This window comes from Eucalyptus grandis, chromosome 6 (assembly GCF_016545825.1).
Source record: "Eucalyptus grandis isolate ANBG69807.140 chromosome 6, ASM1654582v1, whole genome shotgun sequence".
Classification (NCBI taxonomy): Eukaryota; Viridiplantae; Streptophyta; class Magnoliopsida; order Myrtales; family Myrtaceae; genus Eucalyptus; species Eucalyptus grandis.
In genome coordinates, this window is record NC_052617.1 from 40,755,212 (window position 1) to 40,779,277 (window position 24,066).

General features: G+C 39.5%; 2 protein-coding genes across 6 annotated transcripts; both read left to right on the top strand.

Moving 5' to 3' along the window:
- The first annotated feature begins 5,973 nt into the window (after positions 1–5,973).
- On the top strand, positions 5,974–14,206 carry LOC104449763 (PH, RCC1 and FYVE domains-containing protein 1). 5 transcript variants are annotated; one of them, XM_018875287.2, is made up of 10 exons: positions 5,974–6,138; positions 6,701–6,787; positions 7,908–7,997; positions 8,103–8,189; positions 8,381–8,575; positions 9,260–9,303; positions 9,460–11,347; positions 12,195–12,341; positions 13,211–13,566; positions 13,973–14,206. In XM_018875287.2, exons 1-10 carry the CDS (start codon positions 6,088–6,090, stop codon positions 14,079–14,081), a joined length of 3,054 nt encoding a protein of 1,017 aa, XP_018730832.2. In that variant the 5' UTR covers positions 5,974–6,087; the 3' UTR covers positions 14,082–14,206. The 5 variants fall into 5 exon arrangements, with proteins under 5 accessions (XP_018730832.2, XP_010062322.2, XP_018730831.2 ...); XM_010064020.3 differs by having other exon boundaries at positions 9,260–11,347; XM_018875286.2 differs by having other exon boundaries at positions 8,115–8,189; positions 9,260–11,347.
- Positions 14,207–19,605: 5,399 nt separating this feature from the next.
- Positions 19,606–24,066, top strand: LOC104449764 (NAC domain-containing protein 78). Its single transcript, XM_039315184.1, has 7 exons — positions 19,606–19,703; positions 19,817–20,141; positions 21,261–21,538; positions 21,686–22,006; positions 22,404–22,850; positions 22,948–23,026; positions 23,125–24,066. Exons 2-7 carry the CDS (start codon positions 19,985–19,987, stop codon positions 23,865–23,867), a joined length of 2,025 nt encoding a protein of 674 aa, XP_039171118.1. The 5' UTR covers positions 19,606–19,703; positions 19,817–19,984; the 3' UTR covers positions 23,868–24,066.

Here is a 24,066-nt window from a genome sequence, read left to right on the forward strand (position 1 = left end):
TTCCATTCGTTGAGTATGGCCTTTTTAGCTCTCAAAACTCTACACTCTTGAGAAACTTCTCGTGGTACATGCACTGTCCTCGTCGGAACTAGGAACCATATGGCCAAACTTGTAAGTTACATCATGGACAGACTTGGGGGGGTGATGCTCAAGGGTTGAATCTCCAGTGATGGGGATCGAAATTCCGAATCCACGAGCTCGGTTTTAGATGCTTCTCTAGACTTGAATTCACGGTCGACCGATTGTCACATTTTGTATGGAATGAGGGTTAACAATACCAAAAAATGTCAAAATTTGTTGTCGAGTTTTAGTTTCTTCGGCACATAAGATCTGAGCTTTAAAACTGTGTGGCGCGTAAGAATGACAACCGCAGTGGGATAGAAAGATGAGATAAAGATATTGATACGCCGACATACTATATGACTAAAACCTTAAAATCTCATTTTATTACTGATTTTCTTCAAAACTTTGGTGGTAAGAAGATGGATAAGCTACATGAAGCGACAAGAGAAATGGAGAACAGCTTCACGTTATGTGCTTCCAGAAGATGGAAACTGCACATGGGATGACGAGCATCATCTAAATGCAAAGCCTACAACACCTCGTAGCATCGTTGTTACTTCACAGGGGCCTCTAGCGACAACCGCAAATTCCAAATCTCCGAGCTGAGAAACAAGCCCGGCGAAATCACGACCTCGGGACTTCTCAAGGCGAAAAACAGCTCCCAAAATCGGACAACGATCACAAGAAACAACGATAACAAACAAGGTGGGATAAGAATTTGATGTTTGAGGGGACAGGTCCTAGTCTTTGCCCAGAGATTTGTGAGGGCTTTGAGTGATCAATTTAAGATAGAGGCACGATTGCCCCCCCCAAAAATGAAAGGAAGGACGGAGGGTATCTCGGGCTGCTTGTCCTTTGGCCAACAGATGAATGTTTCGCGACATATTCCTTCCAATTTGCATGTGGTCATGCACCGCAAGTCCCTCCAAGCTATCTCGGAGAACCCTACTATTTAATTGGTTTATAATGCGGTTCAGTCCGAGATTGATTGAACGTTCGATTATGAATCCCTTTGTCCTCTTCTTTTTCTAACAATCCATATCGCTTACACGTGACACGACGACAAATATTGCATCAGAAACTGCAAATTTTCTTTAATAGATAGCTTAACAAGCATCATTAAGACGGTTTTTTTTTTTTTTAAAAACAAAATCCTAAATATAATGGTTTCGGATAATCATGATGCCATCTTTTTCTATGCATGGACTTCTCTTCAACATGGCGAAGTTGCCCCACAGCGATGTAGGAATTGTGAATTAAAATCCTTGCAAAACTGAATTGACCCGCACAACTCCAACATGCCCCATAGCGATGTAGGAATTAATTTCATTCCCTTTCGGCAATTCCAGTCATGGCTGACATTTGAGCTGATGCGCACGTCGGTGTCAAGTTATTATTGTTATGCATGATATACATGGAACTTGAGGTCGATTTCAATCGAATCATGCATACCTCCACAGAAGACGATGCAGAAGTTTTGAACCTTTAGCATCTCCAAATCAAGTGTAAACGAAACCATTTTTATCGTCTGTCTAAACGCATTATTGCACAGAAACTGCATAATAAACCAAACAATTTCAGATGGAACCAAAGTTCTTGCCTAGCTTGGATTTTGTGGGTGTAAGTAAGTGCTGCGTCGACTTGGATATGTACAAGCCTATCCGAAGAATTAATGATGGGAGTCCAAATGCAAAGTCCAGGGTTCCTCTAGGATGAGATTGTGACTACTCATCAATATTGTTAGGTATGAAGTGCCCCGTCTAGTACACCTATCGGATTGCGGATGTGATCAAGCAGCAAGGTAATCATTTCCGATTTTCTTTCTGTACATTCAATGCAGTTACAAAAGGCTGCCTTCAAATCGAGCTGAAGTAGATTGCTAAATAAGAAAACAACTGATCTCGAGGTCGAAAGTCCTTCACGCAGGTCTTGTAATAAGGTCTAGGACAAATTTTTCGAGGACGACTCCTCGCAGGCCTGCAGATGGCTTGATTTGCAGTGTTTGATTCCCTGCCACAAGCCCCACTATTCGGAATCTGCCAGACCGACCATTCTGCAAGTGCCGCTTCGGCAACTGCATCCCCATCAGCAAACGGTCCATGCCCATCTTGTTGACATAGATCTGATCAGGCAAAGAGGACAACAAGGCAGAGAAAACCAGATTGTCCCAACCTCGCTTGGCAAAATGGAGCCCCTATGCAAAGTACACGTTGGTATTGTATAAGATGCGTTCCACCAGAAATACAGACATTTGGGAGACAAACGGACGCATGGGGCCAATCTAACGTTAGCCCACTTCGTGTCTGCCGGAGCCCATCCCGCGCGATGGTCAGCGACATTATTTTGACCGGCCAGGCCACTTATACATGCAATCATACGTCCGACCTGCAGATTCTGGAACGAGCAGCAGGCCAAGTACTCAGTTTCACCTTTCCAATTTACACCGAGTTCCCCACGTATTATGTTCTGCACACCCAAGGCTTGCTAATCTCAAACAGAAGCCGGATCTCCAAGAAAACAAGAATCAATCCAAACATGTGATTAGGAACGTACGATTTGTCACATGCGGTCCGCTTTTTTGACTGCTCTCCTGCTTTTTATGTGAGTGGAAACTGGAAAGTTAATGCAATCATGTTCTCACTTTTGTCCCACGAGTCGAAGCAGTTGAGGACCAACTGTTCACGCACAGTACAACCTAGCTTTGATTAATTAAGACGAGGGATTTCAAGTACAACATAAATATGCATCGAGTGTCGAACCACCCTTTGAAAATTCTCTGTTTCTCGGGTATGGTACCGCAATGTTTAGCTGCGTTCCTTCCTTCCTGGGGGAACATTTTGGCATATGCCGTAACGCAAGATCGTATCGCATGTTTCGGCTTCTCCCTAAAATGATGGACTAGTTGGATATTAGGAGAGGTTGCGTTTGCGTGTACTATACACTATGTTGTGCTAGTGGAAATATATTTTATAATATTTTGAGAGAAATTTCGTAAACTAGTAAATTCATGCATAAATTAGCTAACTACTTATCTCGTGAATGAATAACATGCAAATCTTTAGTGAATTACCGTGCATATCTTACAATTTAAACATTGAATTATCAAAACTATTTTATCATGCTCTCATTTATTGCTTGATTATGATTGGCCACTTTTGAGAGTCGTGTATCATAGATGTTCAAGATGGCATGTTTCAACCCATTTGCTCTATTTGAAGTAACTCAAGTTGTCATTTGAAATTCTGGTTCCATCACCAACTAGCACCAATCGGTGAGGATCTTATGATTAGTCCTTTAACTCATGAGGATTCTTGATTTGAATAATCTTAAAATATAACTCGAAATATGAAAATGTCAAATTATATCTTTTAATAAAAAGAAGACATTTAAGTTGGTAAATCTCAAACTCATGAATATATTATGACAAGGGTCACTCTTATTTCGAATATGTGTTGAGAATTCTAATATATTATCCCTGACATAATCAACCCCAGGGTCCACCACGGCACGTAGGCTGTGATACTTGGACGGACATAGATAACAAGCTCATTAGCACCATAATTACTTTCAACAGATTGAAGTGCTACGAACACAGGTAGCTCCTAGTTCCAAAGCATTAGTTACATAAGTAGCCTACTGCCTAGGGGATATATTGCTAGAGATTTCAATTTAAAGCCCACATTAGTAGCCCGCAATTTCTCTCTCATTGTATTTATGATAACATAATCTAATCCCACAAGATAGATGTATGTCCACATGTACAATTTCTTAAGCCTATGTTTTGGTCGGTATACATTTAAAAAATTAGGTGAATTGTCGTGCATGTTTGCATGCTGTTGAATTGCCCGATAGGAACCGGACATGCTTAATTATGACCAGGGGCACTCTAAACGAAATTGCATTGACTTTATAAGCCCCTCTACAGTCGCGCAAACCCTAAGAGGTCCCAGGAGAAAAAGGGTTCATTTTATATTAGGGTTAGTTGGGTGGTGGATTAGTGGATGAAATTTGCCGTGAAAACCCTAAATTTCTTACTGTCTCAACTAATGACTTTTGACCGACCAAAAAAAAAAAAAAAAAAAAAACTATGACTTTTGACCTATTCTCTGTCATACTATCATTATCTCCATTTTCTTAAGCTTTTTCAGGTGGCCAGTTGATTTCTTTTATTCCCTCTTTTGTGCTTAACGATCGCTGGATGATTGAGTTTTTTGCCAACATTTGTGGGGTGAAATTATTCTCCGAATTATAGAAACAGCACAACTTTCGAATTGCATGATTGCAAGCGATGTCTAGGGTAAGATTGTGATCTTTTTCACGATTTGATAATCGCAAGTCAGAGTCTTTCCTGGAACTTTTCCCTGTCTCAAGTCGGGATCTCGATCAAGATGATCAAATCCTTAGGACGCCATTATAGAGTCGATATCAATATTTCTAGCGCGAATAGTAGGTCAATTGAGGAACACCTCGAAGTGCCATGGTTGTGTTGGTGAAAATTGACCTGAGGACTAGCCAAAAGAAATGTTGACAAAGAGACGATCTAAACTTTAGAGAGTAATTGAGATGCTCTACCATTCTACGGTTAAATCTAAACTACTAGTTTTTTAAGGGAAAATTATCAAAAAAATGTATGTATACTAATTCAGTCCTAATTTTTTAATTTGGTCAATTTAGTTTTAAATATTTTGATAATTTGTCAATGTAATTATTTAGATCAATTTTGGTCCTAAATTGTTGAGGTAAACTTTGGTCATTTTATGTGATATGGCTTGCTTTAATATGAATAATTTTTACAATTTTTTAAAAATATTTTACGATTTTTTTTCCACCATAATTGGTAATGGTCACCAAGCCTCACCAGCTACTAGGTGAGGCAAGGTGACCCTTGCCTATGGTTGACAAGGGCTTATAGGCCCTCGTCCAGATTGGCAAGGCATTGAAATAATTTTTTTTAAAAAATATTTGTAAAAATTGCTTATGTTAATGTTGGCCATACTATATATGATGGTTGGTGTTCATATTAACGATTTTAGTAGAGAAGGGCCAGAATGATTTCATTGGCATTCTAAAATGATTTAGGATTAAATTGGCCAAATTTAAAATTGACATCTCTACAATAATTTCATCTTTTTTTGGTAATTATGCTAGTTTTTGTAAGTAAGTGAGGAGACTCCTATTTACTCATAAGGGTGGGATTAACAGGCCCTTGACATCTTTTGGATAATGCATGAAGATTTTCCCAAATTTTTTTAAGATAGTGAATTTCCGTTATAAATTTTTTTGAACTTGTTTCTGTAATCATGGACAATTCATATAATTTATTGACATCAAATGAGATATCCATGTGCAATGTACAGATTCTATACGTCGAGAACAAGAGAAAGGAAATGCAAAATTTGCAACGTTCAAGAAACATGCAATTTCCTATAAATCAGGGAGAATTCATAATTTCCTAAGAGTTCGGAAGAAGGATGATTTTCTCATTGAAATGAGGGTAAAAAGAGTTTCCTAGTGAGTTGAGGGGACAAAATTATAAATTCTCACGAGATCAAACTTAGCAACAAGGCGTTAATTTTAAAATTTTCCAGAGTTAAAATTGAAATCCCTATTCGATTTTGTTGTGTACTTAATATATTCATAGTGGCATATTCTTCTGTCCATGTGCAAGAAACATACAAAATCGAAGGTGTACATATTATAAGTTAAATTTTTAATTATGAGTGCCCGATAAATTATGAGAGAAATGAGAAAGATGATGAAGCTGAAGGGATGTGAAATTCAATTTAGCAAGCAGATGAAAACAAAGGTGTGGGGATGGTGCGCACGTGCATGTTTGATTGTGTTTTGTCCAGTTATTACTGAATATAAAAACCCCATCGTCTTCTCTTCCGCCAGCTCCACTGAGTCCACTCTCCACTCGACGCGCGCAGAGCTGACTGAGGCTCAGGACAACCATTGCAGTGCAGTGGAACAGAGATTACGCCAACACAACATCCTCCGTGTGTGTGTGTGTGTGAAGGCGTGATGGGTGAAGAGTTCTTGGAAAGAGTTTCGACCGACAGAGCAGTCGAACAGGTTTCACAGCTCTGGTTCTGTCTGTTCTAAGTTTTCCCCACTGTCTTGCTCGTGAATGCGTTGTTGGTGTGCGACTGCATGCCGCCATTTCCAAATCATATGGTTTTGCTGGTTTCCATTCCCACATTGCTGAATTTTCCACTTGTTTCGGTGTTAAAGTCTGTGAAGATAAAGTTTTCTCTGTTTCGTTTTGCGTGACGAGCCATTAATTGTTGAGAATGTGGAGTGCTTTCCTGGGTTCTACACTACATAGTTGCTTCATCTGTTCATTCATAAGCGATAAACTTCTTGGTTTTCTTTTTTGCATCTCTTATGCTTTCTTTTTCTTTTTAACTTGTTTGTAGTATCGGCTTTGATGGCATTCGTAATTACAAGGAAATTAGACATCTCTCTCTCTCTCTCTATGCATGACTTCTATTTTTTTGTTCCGAACTTCTTTGTTAGTGCATAGTTTTAGATGCAGCAAGCACCTTCCTTTTCATGCGGCAAAGTAGGAAGTTTAAAGTTTGTTTTGAACGCCGTTAAAAATTGCAATGATGGGACTCCAATTAAATCACTGCAGGCAATTATGGCCGTAAAGAAGGGCGCGTATCTTTTGAAGTGTGAAGGAATGAGAAGGCCCAGAGTCTGCCCTTTCAGGATTTCTGTGGTAGGTCAACTGCTAGAAGAGCAACTAAAAAGATGGATCTTCCGATTATGGAATAGTGTGGGATTGATATTTGCTTCTTCTTCTTTTTGAATAACTGTCCAACCTAGTTGATGGAGTTGTTCTAATGCTTTTAAGTCATTTTCCAAGGAGAGAGATATTTATCATGTGCAGCACCAAACCTTGGTAATCTTCACTCTTTATGTTTCCAGGCAGAGCTGGAGGACTCATATGACGGGCTATATGATGGTGTTAAGCAATTCTATGGCTAGGTATCTCTAGGGCAGTGCAATCATTTAACAGGGACGTGCATAATTTGTAATTCACAAAACTTGAATAATAAGAAAGAACCCCAGACTAAAGAACTGTTCAACCGTGGTTGCGGCGGATCTTCCCAGGAGATTGCATCTTTATTCATGTTCTTTTCTCCTATTTCTGTACTGATGCCATACTTAAACGAAGACCAATGTGTTGTTTGAGCATCCCAGCATTTTATTATCAACAGGAACTGATTGGATACTCATTCATTTTATTCGAGTGTCATTGGCTTTATTCTAGATCTTGGAACAGAAGCATGTGAGAGTGGCTAGTGTGGTCGATGGTCATCGGCTCATTGGAAGCCTTTCATCTCTAGTCATCGTGCATTGGATTTCACTACACATAATCCACTTCTTTGCTGGGATCAATTTATTCTTATTTGTCTTAAATCAAGTACTATTTACTCCTCCGTTGACTCAAGTTGCCAATGGATGTTCACAGGGTAGTAATCTTACATTTGTTTTGTACAGTTCTGTAACATCATTATCAAGGAAAGTCCATTCATTCTGCAACTTCAAGTCATCTTATTTTGAAAAAGGGCACCTGATCTTTTCTTCCCATATGCTTATTGTTGTGTTTGACAACTACTTTTATGTTAGAATGTTGCCTCGGAGGCCAACTTTCCCTTTTACTTCTAATTAGTGCTAGATATTTCTTCTCCATAGAAGTAATATATTCCAAGCATTGTTAGGTAGGTTGGCTTTCTAGAGGAGTACTCTTCTGCTTACACTTCAATTAAGTGGATAAAAATTTCCCCTCTTTTGCAATTTGTTGAGGAAAACTAACCATGCGTGTTTTGTTTCAGGATGAGAAGTTTATGATTTGGTATTCAGGCCAAGAGGAAAAGCAATTGAGACTAAGCTCAGTTACTGAAGTTATTCGTGGACAGAGGACTGTATGTGCTATTAACATGCATCCGAATGCAAATTGGTTTTGTGATTCAAGTAAATATCTTTCAGTGCTCCTTCTGTTTTACTAACAGGAATTTTCACTTTGCAAGGTAAATTTTCAGAAGCAACTTCAACCAGACAGGGAGGCACAGTCATTTTCTCTCATCTATGCTGATGGTAAACGCTCAATTGATCTGGTAATGTTTAATGTGTACTCAATATGTCCTTGAATGTGGAATCATCTCAAACTTTCTGGAGTGTACTTATCTTTCCACATTCTTACTAGACTCAAGGATTTTTATTATTCATCTTGCACTGATTTTGCAATAGAATTACGTGAGGAAGAGAAGGGCTTCAATTATTCTTCTCTCCTTTCCCTGTTGTATAGATATGCAAGGATCACGCACAGGCCGATTCTTGGTATCTGGGCTTGAAAACCATCATATCGAAGTGTCAACATTCCAGACCATTTGCGAGTTTCAGAAGCCCAAGTGGTGTTCAAACTTGTGTCAACAGTCCAGCAGGTTTTATGCGGAGAAAATACAACCTAGGACTTCTTGAAGATACTGCAGGATTTTGCCAGGTTAAAAAAAATTTCTTGAGATTATTGAGTAAATACTGTTCTAAGTGATATCTGTACATTCTCATATATTTTGCCCATTTTACCATGTTGTTAGTGTTGCTGAAACATGTTCACACCAGGTTCCTTCCTCTGTTAAGAAAAAAGTTTCTGCTTACACTGAGGTAGCAGACAATTACCTTTTGCTCTGCTTGGGTATTAACCTAGTTCCGTTAGTACTCTGTTTTAACTACTAAAAAGTTTTTGCCTGTGATTTCAATAGACGGGAGAAAGACAGGCACAGGCAAATATACTAGGAATATCTCTTTATTTGTTGAAAAGCCATCCGAATGTCCTTTGAAGTGAAGGTAGCTCCAAATTTTAGCACTGTTGCCAGATTGTAAGTAATGGTCTATGTATTAGTTCAATGCTACTATCTTGTTGATGTAAATCATTGATAAATTAGATAGGTGGATCATCAGACAGGTCAGTGGCTGAGAAAATTATCCACTTTGGACAGCCTCTCTCTCAATAATGTTGTAATTGAGAGGCTATTGAGCAATGGCAACTACCAAATAGTGAACTAGAGAGCTCTCTTTCCTTTCAAATGCTTTATTTTTGGATTCAACATATGTATGTAGAGTTCATTTTCTCATTTGTTGCAAGCAGTGAAGGTAGATCTTATTCTTTCTATATGCTATTTTGAAGGTGCGCAGCTTATGCGGGAGTCCTGCGTTATCACTTTCAAAAAGGTATTTCTCCGAAGGCTCCTCCAATTCTTCTGATAGCTTTTATTCATCAGAGTCGAGCACGTCGCAGGTCCATGATATCACATATTACAACAATCCTGAGTTCTTGTCTGCTGAATCAAAGAATCTAAGTAAGTCAGAATCATCTTATGGTGGCAGAGATATTCAAAAGGACTTGCCTAGACAGTTTGCCTCACCTGATTACAGCTCTACTCATGTTCAACCAAACAAAAACCTGAAGGATATCTTCATCTGGGGTGAAGGAGCTGGAGGGGCACTCAGAGGAGTGGTTGATAAATCTGTCGACAACACTGGAATGCTGAGGGATTCCTTGTTCCCCAGACTGTTAGAATCCGCAATGATGTTAGATGTGGAGCAAATATCTTTAGGAGGAAAACATGCTGCCTTAGTTACTAAACAGGGAGAAGTGTTTTGCTGGGGTGAGGCAGACAAGGGAAAACTGGGACATAAGGTTAATATGGATGAGAGTTGTCCAAAACTAGTCGAGTCCTTATCCATGGTCCATGTAAAATCTGTTACTTCTGGTGAACATCAAACATGTGCTGTCACTCTATCTGGCGACTTATATGCTTGGGGCGACTATAACATTGGGTCTGACTTAGCTGTTGAGGAGAGAAGTAGAAATCAATGGTTGCCATGTAAAATTTCTGGTCCTCCTAATGGTATTAAGGTATCATCTGTTTCTTGTGGAATATGGCACACTGCTATTATTACCACTTCAAGACAGTTGTATACATTCGGGGATGGGACTTTTGGTGTTCTTGGGCATGGGGATCTTCGGAGTATCTCATGGCCAAAAGAAGTTGAATCTTTCAGAGGCTCTCGAGTGAAATCTGTTGCGTGTGGACATTGGCACACTGCTGCCATTGTGGAAGTTGTGTCAGATCGTTTGTCACCAAGTGGTGTGAGTGGGAAGTTATTTACTTGGGGTGATGGGGATAGAGGGAGGCTCGGGCATGGTGATCAAGAGAAAAGGCTTCTTCCGACTTGTGTTGCAAAACTTGTGGATCATGATTTCGTCCAAGTCTCTTGTGGACGAACATTTACTGTTGCACTTACCAAGTTGGGTAAGGTGCACACATTAGGTAGTGGAATGCACGGGCAATTGGGGAATCCACAAGCCATGGACCAATCAATCATTGTCATTGAAGGAAAGCTTAAGGATGAATTTGTCATGCAGATTGCAACAGGGTCCTATCATACAGCGGCGTTGACATCTCGAGGAAGCGTTTATGTTTGGGGAAAGGGTGCACATGGACAGCTAGGATTGGGCAATACTGAAGACAGAGGCTCACCAACGTTGGTCGAGGCCTTGTGCAACAGAATAGTTGAAAGCATATCTTGTGGTTCAAATACAACAGCCGCTATCTGCATACATAAATTTGTTTCAGTTGGTGACCAAACAGCTTGTAGTAGATGCAGAGTCCCTTTTGGATTCACAAGGAGGAAGCACAACTGCTATAACTGTGGTTTATTGATCTGTCATACTTGCAGTAGCAATAAAGTCAAGAATGCATCTCTGGCACCAAACAGAAACAAACCTTCACGAGTTTGTGATCCGTGCTTCGTCAAACTGAAAATAGATACTTGTTCTAATTCAGAAAAAGATGTTCAAAAACAGCTGTCAATCCCACATAATAGATTCTCAGATGAAAAAGAAACCCCTTCACTCACTCCTAGACTGGGCCTAACTTTGCAATGTAGGCGACCTTGTGGCAAAGTATCGCAGTTCAGTGAAATGCAGATACTGCCTGATAAAAAAGAGGGACACGAAGATTTAGATTTTGTTCCATCCTTGTTGACTAGAACGCCACAATGGGGACAGGTTTCTCGCCCTACTTGTTTTGAATGTTCTATGGAGCTTGCTCCTCTTCCCAAGACCCAAGCTCTCACCATTTCTCCAATTCATTCGCTAACTAGACCTCCGGGATCAAAGCTTTCTATTAAAACTGCCACGAATACTCAGGAAGTCAAGCCTGAATCTGCTAAAATGCTCTCTGAAGAGATGCACAGATTGATTAATCAGGTACTTGTTTCTCATTCCCAGTTCTGAAATTTTCACATGGCTTCCTGGTGTTGCTCTGGCCGTTTAATGTCCTCTAAATGTGCATCCACATGCACAAGAATACTTGGATTCACTAGGATATTATGGTTTATGAATAATGTCCACATAATATGCCTTGGAAAGGCTTTCAATTCTAAGGGTTTGGTGCCGGTCACTGGGCATCTTCTTTGTTCCATTGGTTAGTAATACGCCAGTAAGGTAGATGAGTGTGGCAAATTTTTCATTTGCTCCTCTTATTGAGTTAACACTGAAAGATTACACAATCAGTGGTCTTCTCTGCTAGATGCGGCTGAAGAATAGCATACTGTAAACTGATTTCAGTTTCCGTGCATTAGTGTTGTGAGAGATTGCTTTTGTAAAATGAAATACAAAGAAAAAAACTACACATATATTTTGCTGCTTATAGTAAGGAAAGGGAAAGGCGAAAGAGTGCCCCAAGGGAACTTGTTATACAAATTTCTGTTTAAAGGATATCACTTGCTCGAGATATGATTTTGATCAATTATCTTGGTGCATTAATATGCGCTTTTTCTATTTTAGTGGGGTCTTAACAAGTGCCTTAGAGATATTTGTTGACAATTATTTTTGTTTGTCCTCATGAAGGTACATTTTTCTATTACACATTTGTCCTAAGTGTTTCCCATATGTATTTGTCTAAAAGTCAACTTCTATCCCCAGGCATTCTTCTCTTTGCAACTTAAATTACAGATAAATGTCTGCAATTTCAGTATTCAACCCTCTGTTATGTAATGTAACCAAACCTACCCAAATTAGTTACCATGGGAGTGTTATAATTTCTTCTTCGCAGGCAAGGACTCTTGAAGAACAATGTTCGATCAGAAACCAGAAGATTAAGGAGTGTCAAAGAAAACTTGAGGAAACACGGTCTCTGGCAAGGGAAGAAGCTGCTAAATGTAAAGTAGCAAATGAGGTTATCAAAGCCTTGGCAGTGCAGGTGATTACTATCTACTTTCATTATGAATGAATACATGCTTCCAGACGCTTTCTTTTGTCACTCAACTCAACCAGATGAATTCTTTCTGCTTCCCGTCTGTCAGTCAATCGCATTAAAGGGACTTTTAGTGCCAAATCAAATATATTTTGGGACTTTTCCTTCAATGTGTCCAATCCATTCAAGAAATTAGAAAAATTTGACAGTTTTAGAGTCCATCTGGCATTTGCTTTTGATCTTCTCCAGTGGCGTGACATGGAATCACATTGGTCTCTTTGTCCTTCTATTATTTGACCTGTAACTTCTGCTTTGCTGCATCAAAATGATTGTTGTCATGGAGACCGCATAAGTGAACATGAAAATCTATATATGTATTTTCTTGTAGTTTTTGACATACCATGTTGGCTCTTGTTCAAACTAGCTCCTTGGATGGAAATCATCATTTGGCAATCAATGAGATTTAAGCGTTTTAGTGGTAAGCTCATACAATGAGGATCATACATGTCGGACATCATAGTTTTTTACTAGAACAATGCACTCCTAGTCTGGGAAAATACTTGTTCTTATTCCTTATGCTTGAGCCTGGAATAGCTTCTTAATCCAGTTGAAATCCGCTCTGACAATCCGCCCTGTATTAAGAGTACATTAATCTTGTGGTTTTCAAAGGATACATTATGCTTTGATGTACGTTTTGGAACTTCCTGGTTGATTATTTATTAGGGTCTACTAACCTAAGATCCCGGTTAATTATTATATAAACCTGTCTTTTGATTGTTTGCTTGCATAAGTATTTTTTTCTTCAATTCTTTATTTCCAACTTGCCTCTGTATTTCACTACTAAGCAGCAGTCATTGAGGCTCCTTTCCTTGTAGCTCCATAAGTTGTCAACCAAAGCCTCTGTTGGGAGCGGGACAAAAGACGGTGTTGATGAGCAAATGCCTCAAAATGCACCATCCCTGGGAGAACTGAATGTTATGAAAGGCCGGCAGACTAACAGTTCCTGCGGCTCTCCTACTGCATTAACAGATGCATCGAAACCCCTTTACAAAAAAGACGAGTGGCGGGATGGCTCGAAATTGGCCCATTCTCATCCCGCGAGAAAAGAAGTTCAACCAAATGTTGCTAAAGATGTGGGGCTTGAATGGATAGAGCAATATGAGCTTGGTATATATCTTACATTCACAGCCTTGCCAAACGGGCAAAAGGGGCTGAAACGAGTGAGGTTTAGGTACCATACTATCCGCCTGCATTGCTAGACTTATTTTACGATCTATCCCATCTGTTACTTTTATTTTTGTGCATGTGTATAAGCATGGATGTGTAGAGTACAAATTTGTTCTTGAACATCATCACGATCCATCAATACTTGACCAAATCGAGCCTAATCAATTGCAACCTCTATTTGAGTGGCCCAAATTCGCTCTAGGGAATATACATTAGAGCAGGCCAAGTTAAGGAGGAGACATGAATTCAGTAATTTAAATCCAGATCTACTGAGTTTTCTGGGTGAAATAGACAATCAATTCATGTCATAACAATGTGTTATTCATTTTGGATGATTGAAATGTACCCTCATTTTTACTTTCATCTGTTCAAATGCATCATGAGCAAATTATTGCACACTGTTTTTGTAGCCGGAAGCACTTCTCAGAGAAGGAGGCAGAGCGATGGTGGGAGGAACACCAAGTCGCGGTGTACGAGAAATACGACCTCGAAGGATACATGAAATCGAGCCGCAAATGAACAGATGGCTCGCCTTAGTCAGCATTTAACCATATATATCCTCTGTCGGTTCATGGTCTGACCCTATTCGTGAACATTGGCACTATGTCAAGTAAGCTAGTTCATATGGAAATTTTTTTGCTGTATATATGATTTTCCACCTTGTTCATATATATATATATATATGAGGTGTCGCTTTTCATGTCATTGTGCGGTAGTCTCAGTAAGTTTCCCCGTAATGTTCCAACCAGGCATGGCATAATGCCATCAGCCAAAAGCTAAAACAACGAAGAAAGAAAAGAAACGAGTAATCGGGCAAGTTTGCCCTTGAGCACAGCGAGCTGGTGTTTGCCAATTCACGAGCTCCCTTTTAGTGAACGAATCAGCATATGACAGGGATAAAATGGTCAAGCCCAATGGCCTTCTTGGATCAGATCACTGTAAAAGAGTAAAGACCCATGATTTTGGTTAGTGACATCATCATGTGTCGTTGATGCCTTTCTCAGGCAAAAGTGATCTAGTGATGCACAAGCAGGAGAGGGAGCAGTTAAGGAGCAAGAAGTGTGAATAAGGGCGTTCCATTAACATGAGTATGATCTGCATGTGACATTGATTAACTATCTCTGCGCAATCTGACAAGTAAGCTTTTTGTATCCCGGAACACTGGACACCAAACCCATCACTGCCTTCTCTAATCTCTGCTTTCCAGCAACTTAGCCAATCAAAAATAGGAAGGAGGTTTTGGAAATGAGAGAGGAAAAGAGAGAACACTTCCCATCGGTGAGCTCAGATTGAGAGCTTGTGTGTTGTCATGCATGTTTCGAACTTATATCTGCAACTGTAACCCGGTCCCTATCTCATCGGATACTCGACTAATCCTTTCGACATATGAAGGTATCCCATTGCACGCACGCTAATAATTAGTCAATTGCAGGTGACCCTCGGCGAAAGTTTCGAGTGCAATAAACGTACAGCAAGATGGCCCCTCTGTACCCCCCAAGACTCATTAAAAACAGCATATAAAAGGGATTCAATGCATTATTAGGGAGATCTTTATGTCGCAAAGATCATCCCTCGATTCTGTTCGGGTTTTGGTGTGAATAGAGGACGTATCAAGCTACTTAGCCACAGGGTTTTGCTTTTGCTGCACTCAGTTATTTAAATCATTCTTTAGACCCCCAAATGTATGTGAACTTGTGGGGTTGTACGTACATTGGTATATATGTAAGCAAGGAAAACAAGGGTGCTCTTTATCTACTTTAATCTGCATATTTTATTGGGGGGATTGGTTATTTATCATTTCTTTGGCCTCCTCGCTTTACACTTTCGGAAAATGTGAGCATAACGTAGGCGCTGCAGATGATTTTGGACCACTCATACCCCGAAGTTGCATTGCTTCCCTTTTGGAAATGGTCATGAACACATCTTTCGAAGATGCAATACTCATTCGCCAATAAAAGCACAGACAAACCTGTCGTTCTTCAACTTTAATGTGCTCATCACATGTCGAAGCAACAGTGGATTGAAAAGTCATCGAGATACCATGATCGTTCAACACAAAACCTAAAAACAGATCCGAGAATTTAACATATTACCGATCGGCAACTGTCGGGAAAGTGAAGTCATGTGTCGGACGAGGCCCTGTAGAAATTGAATCATGTTACAGGACCAGTTCGTTACTGGTAGGATTTTCACTATGGGGGCACATGTGTTTCATTAGGCGTCAGTTTGTATTAGTATTTTCCTACCACTTCCGTGGGAAAATATTCCATAAATAACTTGTGTTTCCACAAGAGCTATAGTTACCTCCCAATCCCATGGCTGCCCCCATTGGTCCCATTCATCTGTCTTTTTTCCTTCTGAAATTATGAGGAAATTCTGCATTGTCACGGATACCGTAACCGTCGATTTATACAGATGAGCATTTAGGATTTTCATACTATATGAAGCTTAAACTTATAAAGCTAAAAAACAGAAAATAATAAAAGAAGACGTGACTCCAGCCGACCTTATTTTTTGTGGTATGCGTGAACTTTGAAAGTAGTGTACTTTTGCCCTTAAACTTTCAACAGGGGGTTGGCAAGATGGACCAATCAAACTTAGAATTGCTCGGAATGGACCAAAATAGCCAATTGGTCCGATTTTCAAGGGTGTTAGTCCAGTTCCTATTTCCTAAAAGTTGAACTAGTGTCTAGACAATTCGGTTCCCGATTCCAAGAAATAACTAGATCGAACAAAACTATCCAGGCCAATTCTTTGTCATTTATTGATTTTTATATGTCTTAAGCACGCCTCTTCTCCTCTTTCGATCTTTTCTTTGCCCCACGATACTCAGACCTATTCTTCTTTTTCGGTCTTTCCCTTTCTTTGGGTCTCTTTGAGATATTCTCTCCTTTGAACTTGATTGCTTTTATTCGACCACTTGGGTTAGTCCAATCTAGTCATTGGTTTCGGAAACTAAGAATCGGTCCCTTGGGTTTAGTTCCTAGTTTCGTGGTGGGACCTGAGACGTGGAAACCGAACACCTTTGCTTTCAATTGATACACAATGCCAACTATAACTTTTGTTTTAGCCATTAATTCTCCATTATGTTTTCTGGTAGCATGTAGGATGCACATGACCTCTAAGGTGAAAATTTGTATGCTCATCTCATCTTTTGAATGAAATCTCTCTTCTACCCTCGATTTGACAATTAAATGAATAATCCTTCTGGCCTTTTCGTAATGAAGAAAAATAAAAATTAAATTAACTAAAATATCTAAACTAAATATCAATAAAACATTATTTAAAAAAAGGTCTTGTTTTGCGGCTTGTCATTGTTCTGAATTAGAAGAAAAATCAACGTGGAAATTTAAAGAATCGTGAACTTCTTGATAATTAACCTTGCCACCGAAAGAGTAGGCAAAAAATCTAATACATCACAATGAAAACTTTTTTTTTTTTTTTGGGGGGGGTGTAAAAACCACAGTGAAAACTTAGAAATAAGGCAATTCCTTACACAGCGAGGGAGAGGAATGAAAACCTGACTTATGTCTAGCAACAAATACGACAAGCATATTCTTTGTCCTACGTATAAGGTGATCTATACATGGGGAATTTCATTACAGGACGTCACTTCTTTCTTTCGCGACAAGAAAAAGGAACAACTGTTTATCTTAGTATATAGTTTGATAATATATGCGCCTAACCCTAGGTTTGTGAGTGATTATGACGACAGAAACCCAACCGACCGTAACGGTGAAGGCATCAGGATATGAACTCGAGCAAAGGGAAAGGTACCAAAAGATTGATTGATGTAAAAGGAAAAGATGGAGGGTGGGGGGGACCCACCTGCGCTTGGGCATCGGAAAGGGAAAAGGATGAGAGAGGACGCAAGAAATCCTGTCTTGCCACGTGGAGCGCCTCCCCTTCACGTGGCAAAAGCAGGTCCCACATGCGATCTCGTGGACCCTCGTATCAGGATCGGAGCTTCCTAAAACGAGGTTCTTTTTCATTTTCTTCGTTTATTTTCCTAGGGCAGAAAACCATTTCGCTAACCGGGGGATTAATGCGCTAAAACGGGAGATTGGCGAAATTCTTAATCAATGTCAGCCATGCAGAGAAAGTCTTTCGTATAAGGTCATATCACTTGGCAATATAATATGGTCGTAATGTGATTTCAAAAGATGAACGTTTAATGAATGTCATTATAAGACTTTTCACTTTTGACTTTTGACTACCGAAGATTAACACTAAGTCAATTGCAATTTCTACCAACCCTTTCCAAAGTTTGACTGACTGTGGGCCATTACAAGAAGTGATGTTAAAGTTATCTCACTTACTGTCTATGGAGTTATGAGCATTTTACAAGTATGACATGGAGAGAGTTTCAGAAATGTTACAAATGGAAATTGAATATTAATCTAGATTAGTGAGTTTTATCAATTTTTTTAAAATGATAGGATAGGAGAAACGATCAGAGGAACTACCCCTTATACTTGTTACTGCAAGAATCTCACATTACAAATAATAACTCAATATTTAGTTTGAGACATAACTATTTAGTTTACTCCTTATCCAACAGTAAATTTTGATACCCTCTACGTAATGTAGTGTGCTAACAGCATGGTAGCATTTAGGACATTATAGAAGTGGGTGAGACGCTTTTATATCACGAGTTAGTATGCTCGATGGTTCTAAAAGTAGCTAGTTAATAGTTAGATGGTCATACTTAATTATTTGAAAGGTAAAAAATAATCATTCCTTTCTCGGTTGACATTTATGATAAGAGCTTTGATTGGATTGAATTTGTGAGGTTCCAATGCGATTGGATACGGTGCAATAGGGAAGTGATACTAGAGAGAAGCTCTTTTCCTTCATCTACAATTTGGTACAACGGATAGGTCAATATATGAATCCTTTCAATTCAAGGGGTAGATTGACATAATCAAATGCCCCCAACAGTAGTTACACCTAGCTTTTTAATCACCAAAAGCTCTAATAGCCTAGTCACTGAAAATCATGATCCATGAATTATCGATAAAAATTCTCAATCTCTCCATCCTCTAGGTGGCACAACTCCCATCATTCATGCCGCCATGACTTGACTTGCAGGGGTCAAGCTCTAAAAAGAATGCTAAGATGTGACCATATAAAGTGGTGACCTTTTAAGTTAGGGATGGTTTTGCTTATGATTAATAGTTGCGAAAGAAGGTGACATATATTAAAATTAGGATGCAAAGGGTGGCTAACATTGGATTATAGCCATTTTGGTTTGCTTTGAGTTTGATGTTGCGCATTGTTTTTAACCCTAGGATATTAGTTTGCTGATGGACATCCTCGCAAGACTCATGCCAAATAGAGAAGATGGCAATCCAACTGGGCAGTGGCCACATGCATGGGATCCAGACAAAGCGTCCTTGAAAACTCACTTTTATCTTTTTTGAACAGTTGTATTTGTGAGGAACATTGCCATTTTGGAGATTACCAATCAAGCTTTCACATGGGAAACAGCACAATACAGAAGGACAGAAGGTTCTATTTATTGATAGAAACTGAAAGTAGAGAGTAAAGAGAGACGTGGGGTAAGAGCAAGGGAAGGGGACAGTTCTTCTATTGGAACGCCGCCGCCAATTCCTTCACCTCGGTGCTGTCAAAATGTTTGATTCTATCTTTTCGGTTTGAGTTCTTTGTCCGAGTCATCTGCCGGTTGTTTGGCTCCTCTCCCTAACCCAACTTTTTGCATGAAATAGAGGTCATATTGCAGCGTCGCAGTCGGTTAAGAAAACGTGGAATAACACAGAATCCAAGAAAGGGCGAGAATGAAGTATGGCATATAATTTGGGCAGTGTCTGTGCAGAGAGAGAGAGAGAGAGAGAGAGGCTTGACAAGAAAGATAATGAGAATCAGTCAATATAGGGCAATAGTATAATAATATAATGATAAAATAAGAATAAAATAGAATAAATGAAAAGAAAAAGCAAAGCAGGGGTGGCAGCTCCCCGCTTCACTTTTTCTCTTTCTTTTGTCCTCTTAATAGTTCATATATCTTATACCTTCTCAACTCAATCCGTCCCTCTCTTCTCTCTCTATCTCTCTTATCATTTGCAGCCTCTTGGTTCTCTCTCTCTTTCTTTGTTCCTGGATCATCTCCTCTCGACCAAGGTCTCTTTCTCTCTCCACAACAACAACCACCCCCCCCTTCCCGGGGCGGTGTTAGCTCATACGTACTTATCATCAAATCATTGAACTAAGCAAATTTGTTCTTTCTTTTGCAGAGGCTGCACTGTACAGTTGTTAATCACATACACGATTAGCATCAACCAGTCTCTCCACTTTTTTGTTTGGTACGAGGCTGGCTCATTGTTTTCTTCTTCCATAGATTTACATAGGGAGATTGATTATTCAGAGAGGAGAAGGTCCGGATCAAGGAGAGAAGTAGAGAGATGGCTCCTGTTGCATTGCCTCCTGGTTTCCGGTTCCACCCCACGGACGAAGAGCTCGTGGCTTACTATCTGAATAGGAAAATAAACGGCCGCAAGATCGAGTTAGAGATCATCCCGGAGGTTGACCTCTACAAGTGCGAACCTTGGGACTTACCAGGTATTTAGATTCGAGACTTTTTAATCGGTGAATGGTTTGTGTCAAAAACATAATTGTAGAAGCCAAAGTACAGAAATATATGCATTACTTAGTCTCCTTCGACTTCTAAAGTTGAATGTGTTCACAAGTCTTTAATGTGCCTTACTTTTTCCACAAGGTTGGATCAAATTACCAAGTTCTGGATTCTACTTTTCCTTTTTTCTTTGCTAATCACTCCGACACGGAATCGTTTCAATAGGTACGACTGAGTTTTTCCAAGTCTTACGTGCTTTACTTTGGAGAAAATTGTGATGAAATTAATAGATTATAAAGAGGTGCGAGGCATTTATTTTCAATATTGCAAACAGCTCCCCTTGATAATATCTTCGTCATAGCATTATACTTTTGGGATCTTGTTGACAAATGAATATCCTTATGGTTCTACATTGAACATCTCTCTAAACAGAAAGCAATCTGATGGAGTTGTATGAAAAAAAAAAATGCTTTTTGAAACCGTCTTTGTTACGTGCCTGTTCTTCATGTCATTTAAGTTTGATAAGGCGTACGATTGTATAGTATTACCCGAGAGCAACATGCTTTATTTTATTTAGGTCAGTCAAATATCCAAAGCTTCCCTATGAAATATCTAATGGGCCTTTATTCATCCTCAAGTGTGAAAAGAAATCGTTATGTGGCACTAAAGTGCATGGTCCCTCATCTTTAGGGTTTATATGGCGAATATAAAGATCAAAGTATGTGGGAGACCAAGTCAAAAAGCTGGGTGAGGAAAAGAGAGAGTGACTCGTCGGATGTCATCTTTTCTCGAATTTTACTTCCATCTGGGTCGATCTTTCTTCTTCTTTTTCATCTCTTTAGCTTTGATCAGATGTGTAAAGTACTTGGAAATTACTCATGGAATTTTAGATCTGCAGTCCAGTCCCTGCGCGATCAACTTTAGAGCACATGTGATCCCTCGTTTCTATGTAGTAATTGCTGCGTTTAAACATACATACAGATGTTTCAATACAAATATACTTAGATACGAAGAAACAAAAGTAAGTCTGTGGAAACTTTGTGCAAGAATTGGCTAGGCTTGTAAACGTTGATAAATCTGACTCTATGATTGCAAATATGTTGTAGGGAAATCTTTGCTACCAAGCAAGGATCTTGAATGGTATTTCTTCAGCCCTCGTGACCGCAAGTACCCAAACGGGTCAAGGACCAATCGTGCAACCAAAGCGGGATATTGGAAGGCTACAGGAAAAGATCGGAAGGTGAATTCTCAAAACCGTGCTGTGGGCATGAAGAAGACATTGGTCTATTATCGTGGAAGAGCTCCGCATGGTGCTCGAACCGATTGGGTCATGCATGAATATCGCCTTGACGAGAGGGAATGCGAAAATGCTTCTGGTTTACAGGTAAAAGCCCATTACCTCACATTACATGCGTTATGCATCTTCACCTAATTCTTGCTTTCTTGAAGGGGGAAATAAGAAAACCCCTTGATGATATGTACCTTATTCCTCTTCTTTTCCAAAGCTTTATCATTTCAAGTAATTTTACAGGATGCGTATGCGCTATGTCGAGTTTTCAAGAAGAGTGCGGTGTGCATGAAAGTTGGTGAGCGTAGCAGCTCTATGAATTTGACTGTGAGCCAAAGATCAGACGACTTGTTTTTGGAGAGCAGATGTGACGACATGGAGAGCACAGATAATTACTCGGTTTCGTTGAATACTTGCTCACCAAGCATCATGAATGAGCCATCAGCATTTGATGAGTATCCACCACATGAAGCCAAGTGGGTTCAGCCTCAGCATGAAGATACATTTCAATTTCCTACTCCCTCTTTCTCAAACCGTGGTGCCCTATCATATCCTCCATCTCAGGTAATGCTCATTTTCCTATTTAGTTTTTGGTTATCATTGCATAATATTATTCAATCCCGATCAATACGTCCAAAAGCTATAGATTAAGATGCGATTTGACATTTGGATGCTATAGAGTTGGCATTTTTCCTTACCTGATCAATCGTCCACTGTTTGGTTATGCTAATCAAGTGAATTCCCATAGTGCATATTTTAGTTTATTAAAGTACTCAAACATTAATATAAAAATCAAACTGCGAAATTTCTAATCGGTACAGCAATTAAACTTCAAACTTTATCAACGAGGAATAGTTTCATCCTGACTAATTAAGCAAGCAAGCAATACCTTAGTTGTAATCTTCCTTGTTCACTAAGCTCCCTCGTAGAAATTTTTTACAACGTGTAGTCTCTTTTGCAGGTCGATATAGCTCTAGAATGTGCTAGGTTGCAGCATCGGTTTTCAATTCCACCATTGAGAATGGAAAGCCACGCTCAAGATGGATTCGTTCATTCCCAAATTCCGCAATCGTCTCTGACACAAGAAAACACAACTAAGTGTGATATTTTGCAAGAAATTCTCTCTGTCGCACAGGCATCTCAGGATCTGATACAACAATCCAACCCTTTATTTTCTTGGGATGCAAATTACACTGCTATGGAAGATTTCAACTTCAGCACTGGGAAAGAGACCGCTTATTGTCACCTCATTAGTGATGTTCCTTTTGCGAGATACAATGATAAATCGTGCAGCGATCTGAACGCTCGAAATGTGGAGATTGGCGACTGGATGGAGGACTTCAAAATGGATCAGGGGGCGTCGGAGAACTTGAGATGGGTGGGAATGTCAAACAAAGATATGGAGAAGGTAATGTTATTATTAGCGTCTAATGCTAGGTTGCAATAGTCATCTATTTTATCATATCAATTGATACTTAAGTGTTTTTTTTTTCTATATGAACTAGACTTTTGGAGAAGAAAACAAAGTAATTCCAGTCGAAAACATTTCAAACTTTCAGAGATGTGGAGAGGAAGAAGCTCAAGGTACAATGGCGTGACCTCTCTCTTTTCCCCTTCGATTTTGTGCCCATGAAATGAATTTTCTCGTCTCAATATTCCCCTATAAAATCCTCTTGTTGCAGGAGAAATACTGCCCAGTAGCAGCTACAAGGAACTACTTGAAGATGAAGAGAGGGGTGATTTTCCTCTTGACTTCATCAGTGGAGATCGGAATGGAGACTTTCTGGATGACGGCCATGTTGACGATTACTCGAATTCTCTGAGCTTCGAGATTGTCGAGGAAGTAAAAGTAAATCATGGCATGTTCGTCGCAACTCGACAGGCAGCGGAGACAATCTTCCACCAAATGGTGCCATCACAAGTGGTCAAGGTTCAAAGTCTCAACCAGGGAATGATACTAAATGACTTGCCCTTCACTAGCTCCTATCCAAAAAGGAGGTGCGAACTCATCCGAGATTCTAATGTGAGAAAATTCAAGTCCTTTGCACGGGGAAAGTTTGTTGGCATGAAGAATTCCATCATTCCAAGCATGAAATTCGGAAGCTCGATCGTCTGTATGTTTGCACTATTCTTGGTACATCTCATTTATCTTGGGGAGGATGTGGAGTATGAAATATTAATAGATGACAGCATCACGGCAACAAAAGATGCACAGCATATTGAAGAGTGCAATTTCAACATGAGGAGAATGAGAAAAACAGCAAGCATCAAATGGAATGACAAGTCAGAAAATTCTACATCGATCACCATTGATGGAGATGGGAATACCAGGTTGCATTGGAAGAAGACAGTGTTCTGCCTCACAATTGCTTTGGTTCTTTCTTGTGTTTGGGCTAACCAAAACATACTCACTCTTGAATACTGAAATGTCTGTTATTTTTTTCTTGAAATTTTATTGGTGTCAAGTCAACTAATTGGAAGGCTTAAGCTAGCCTTGGGTTTACTTAGGGGTCAAATGCATTTGTTCTTTCATTTCCAGTTAAACACATGTTTAAGATGATACAGCTTGTAACCGAATCATATACATTCTACATTAGTGAAGTCTCATTTTACTGTTCTTTCAA

Excerpts from the sequence above, each read along its gene's own strand:
- LOC104449763 (XM_010064020.3), top strand. The coding sequence starts at position 6,088 with ATGGGTGAAGAGTTCTTGGAAAGAGTTTCGACCGACAGAGCAGTCGAA. Across the intron at positions 6,788-7,907 it reads GCCCTTTCAGGATTTCTGTG|GATGAGAAGTTTATGATTTG; the intron begins GTAGGTCAACTG and ends GTTTTGTTTCAG. Across the intron at positions 7,998-8,102 it reads TTATTCGTGGACAGAGGACT|GTAAATTTTCAGAAGCAACT; the intron begins GTATGTGCTATT and ends TCACTTTGCAAG.
- LOC104449764 (XM_039315184.1), top strand. The coding sequence starts at position 19,985 with ATGGCTCCTGTTGCATTGCCTCCTGGTTTCCGGTTCCACCCCACGGAC. Across the intron at positions 20,142-21,260 it reads CGAACCTTGGGACTTACCAG|GGAAATCTTTGCTACCAAGC; the intron begins GTATTTAGATTC and ends AATATGTTGTAG. Across the intron at positions 23,027-23,124 it reads TGGAGAGGAAGAAGCTCAAG|GAGAAATACTGCCCAGTAGC; the intron begins GTACAATGGCGT and ends CTCTTGTTGCAG.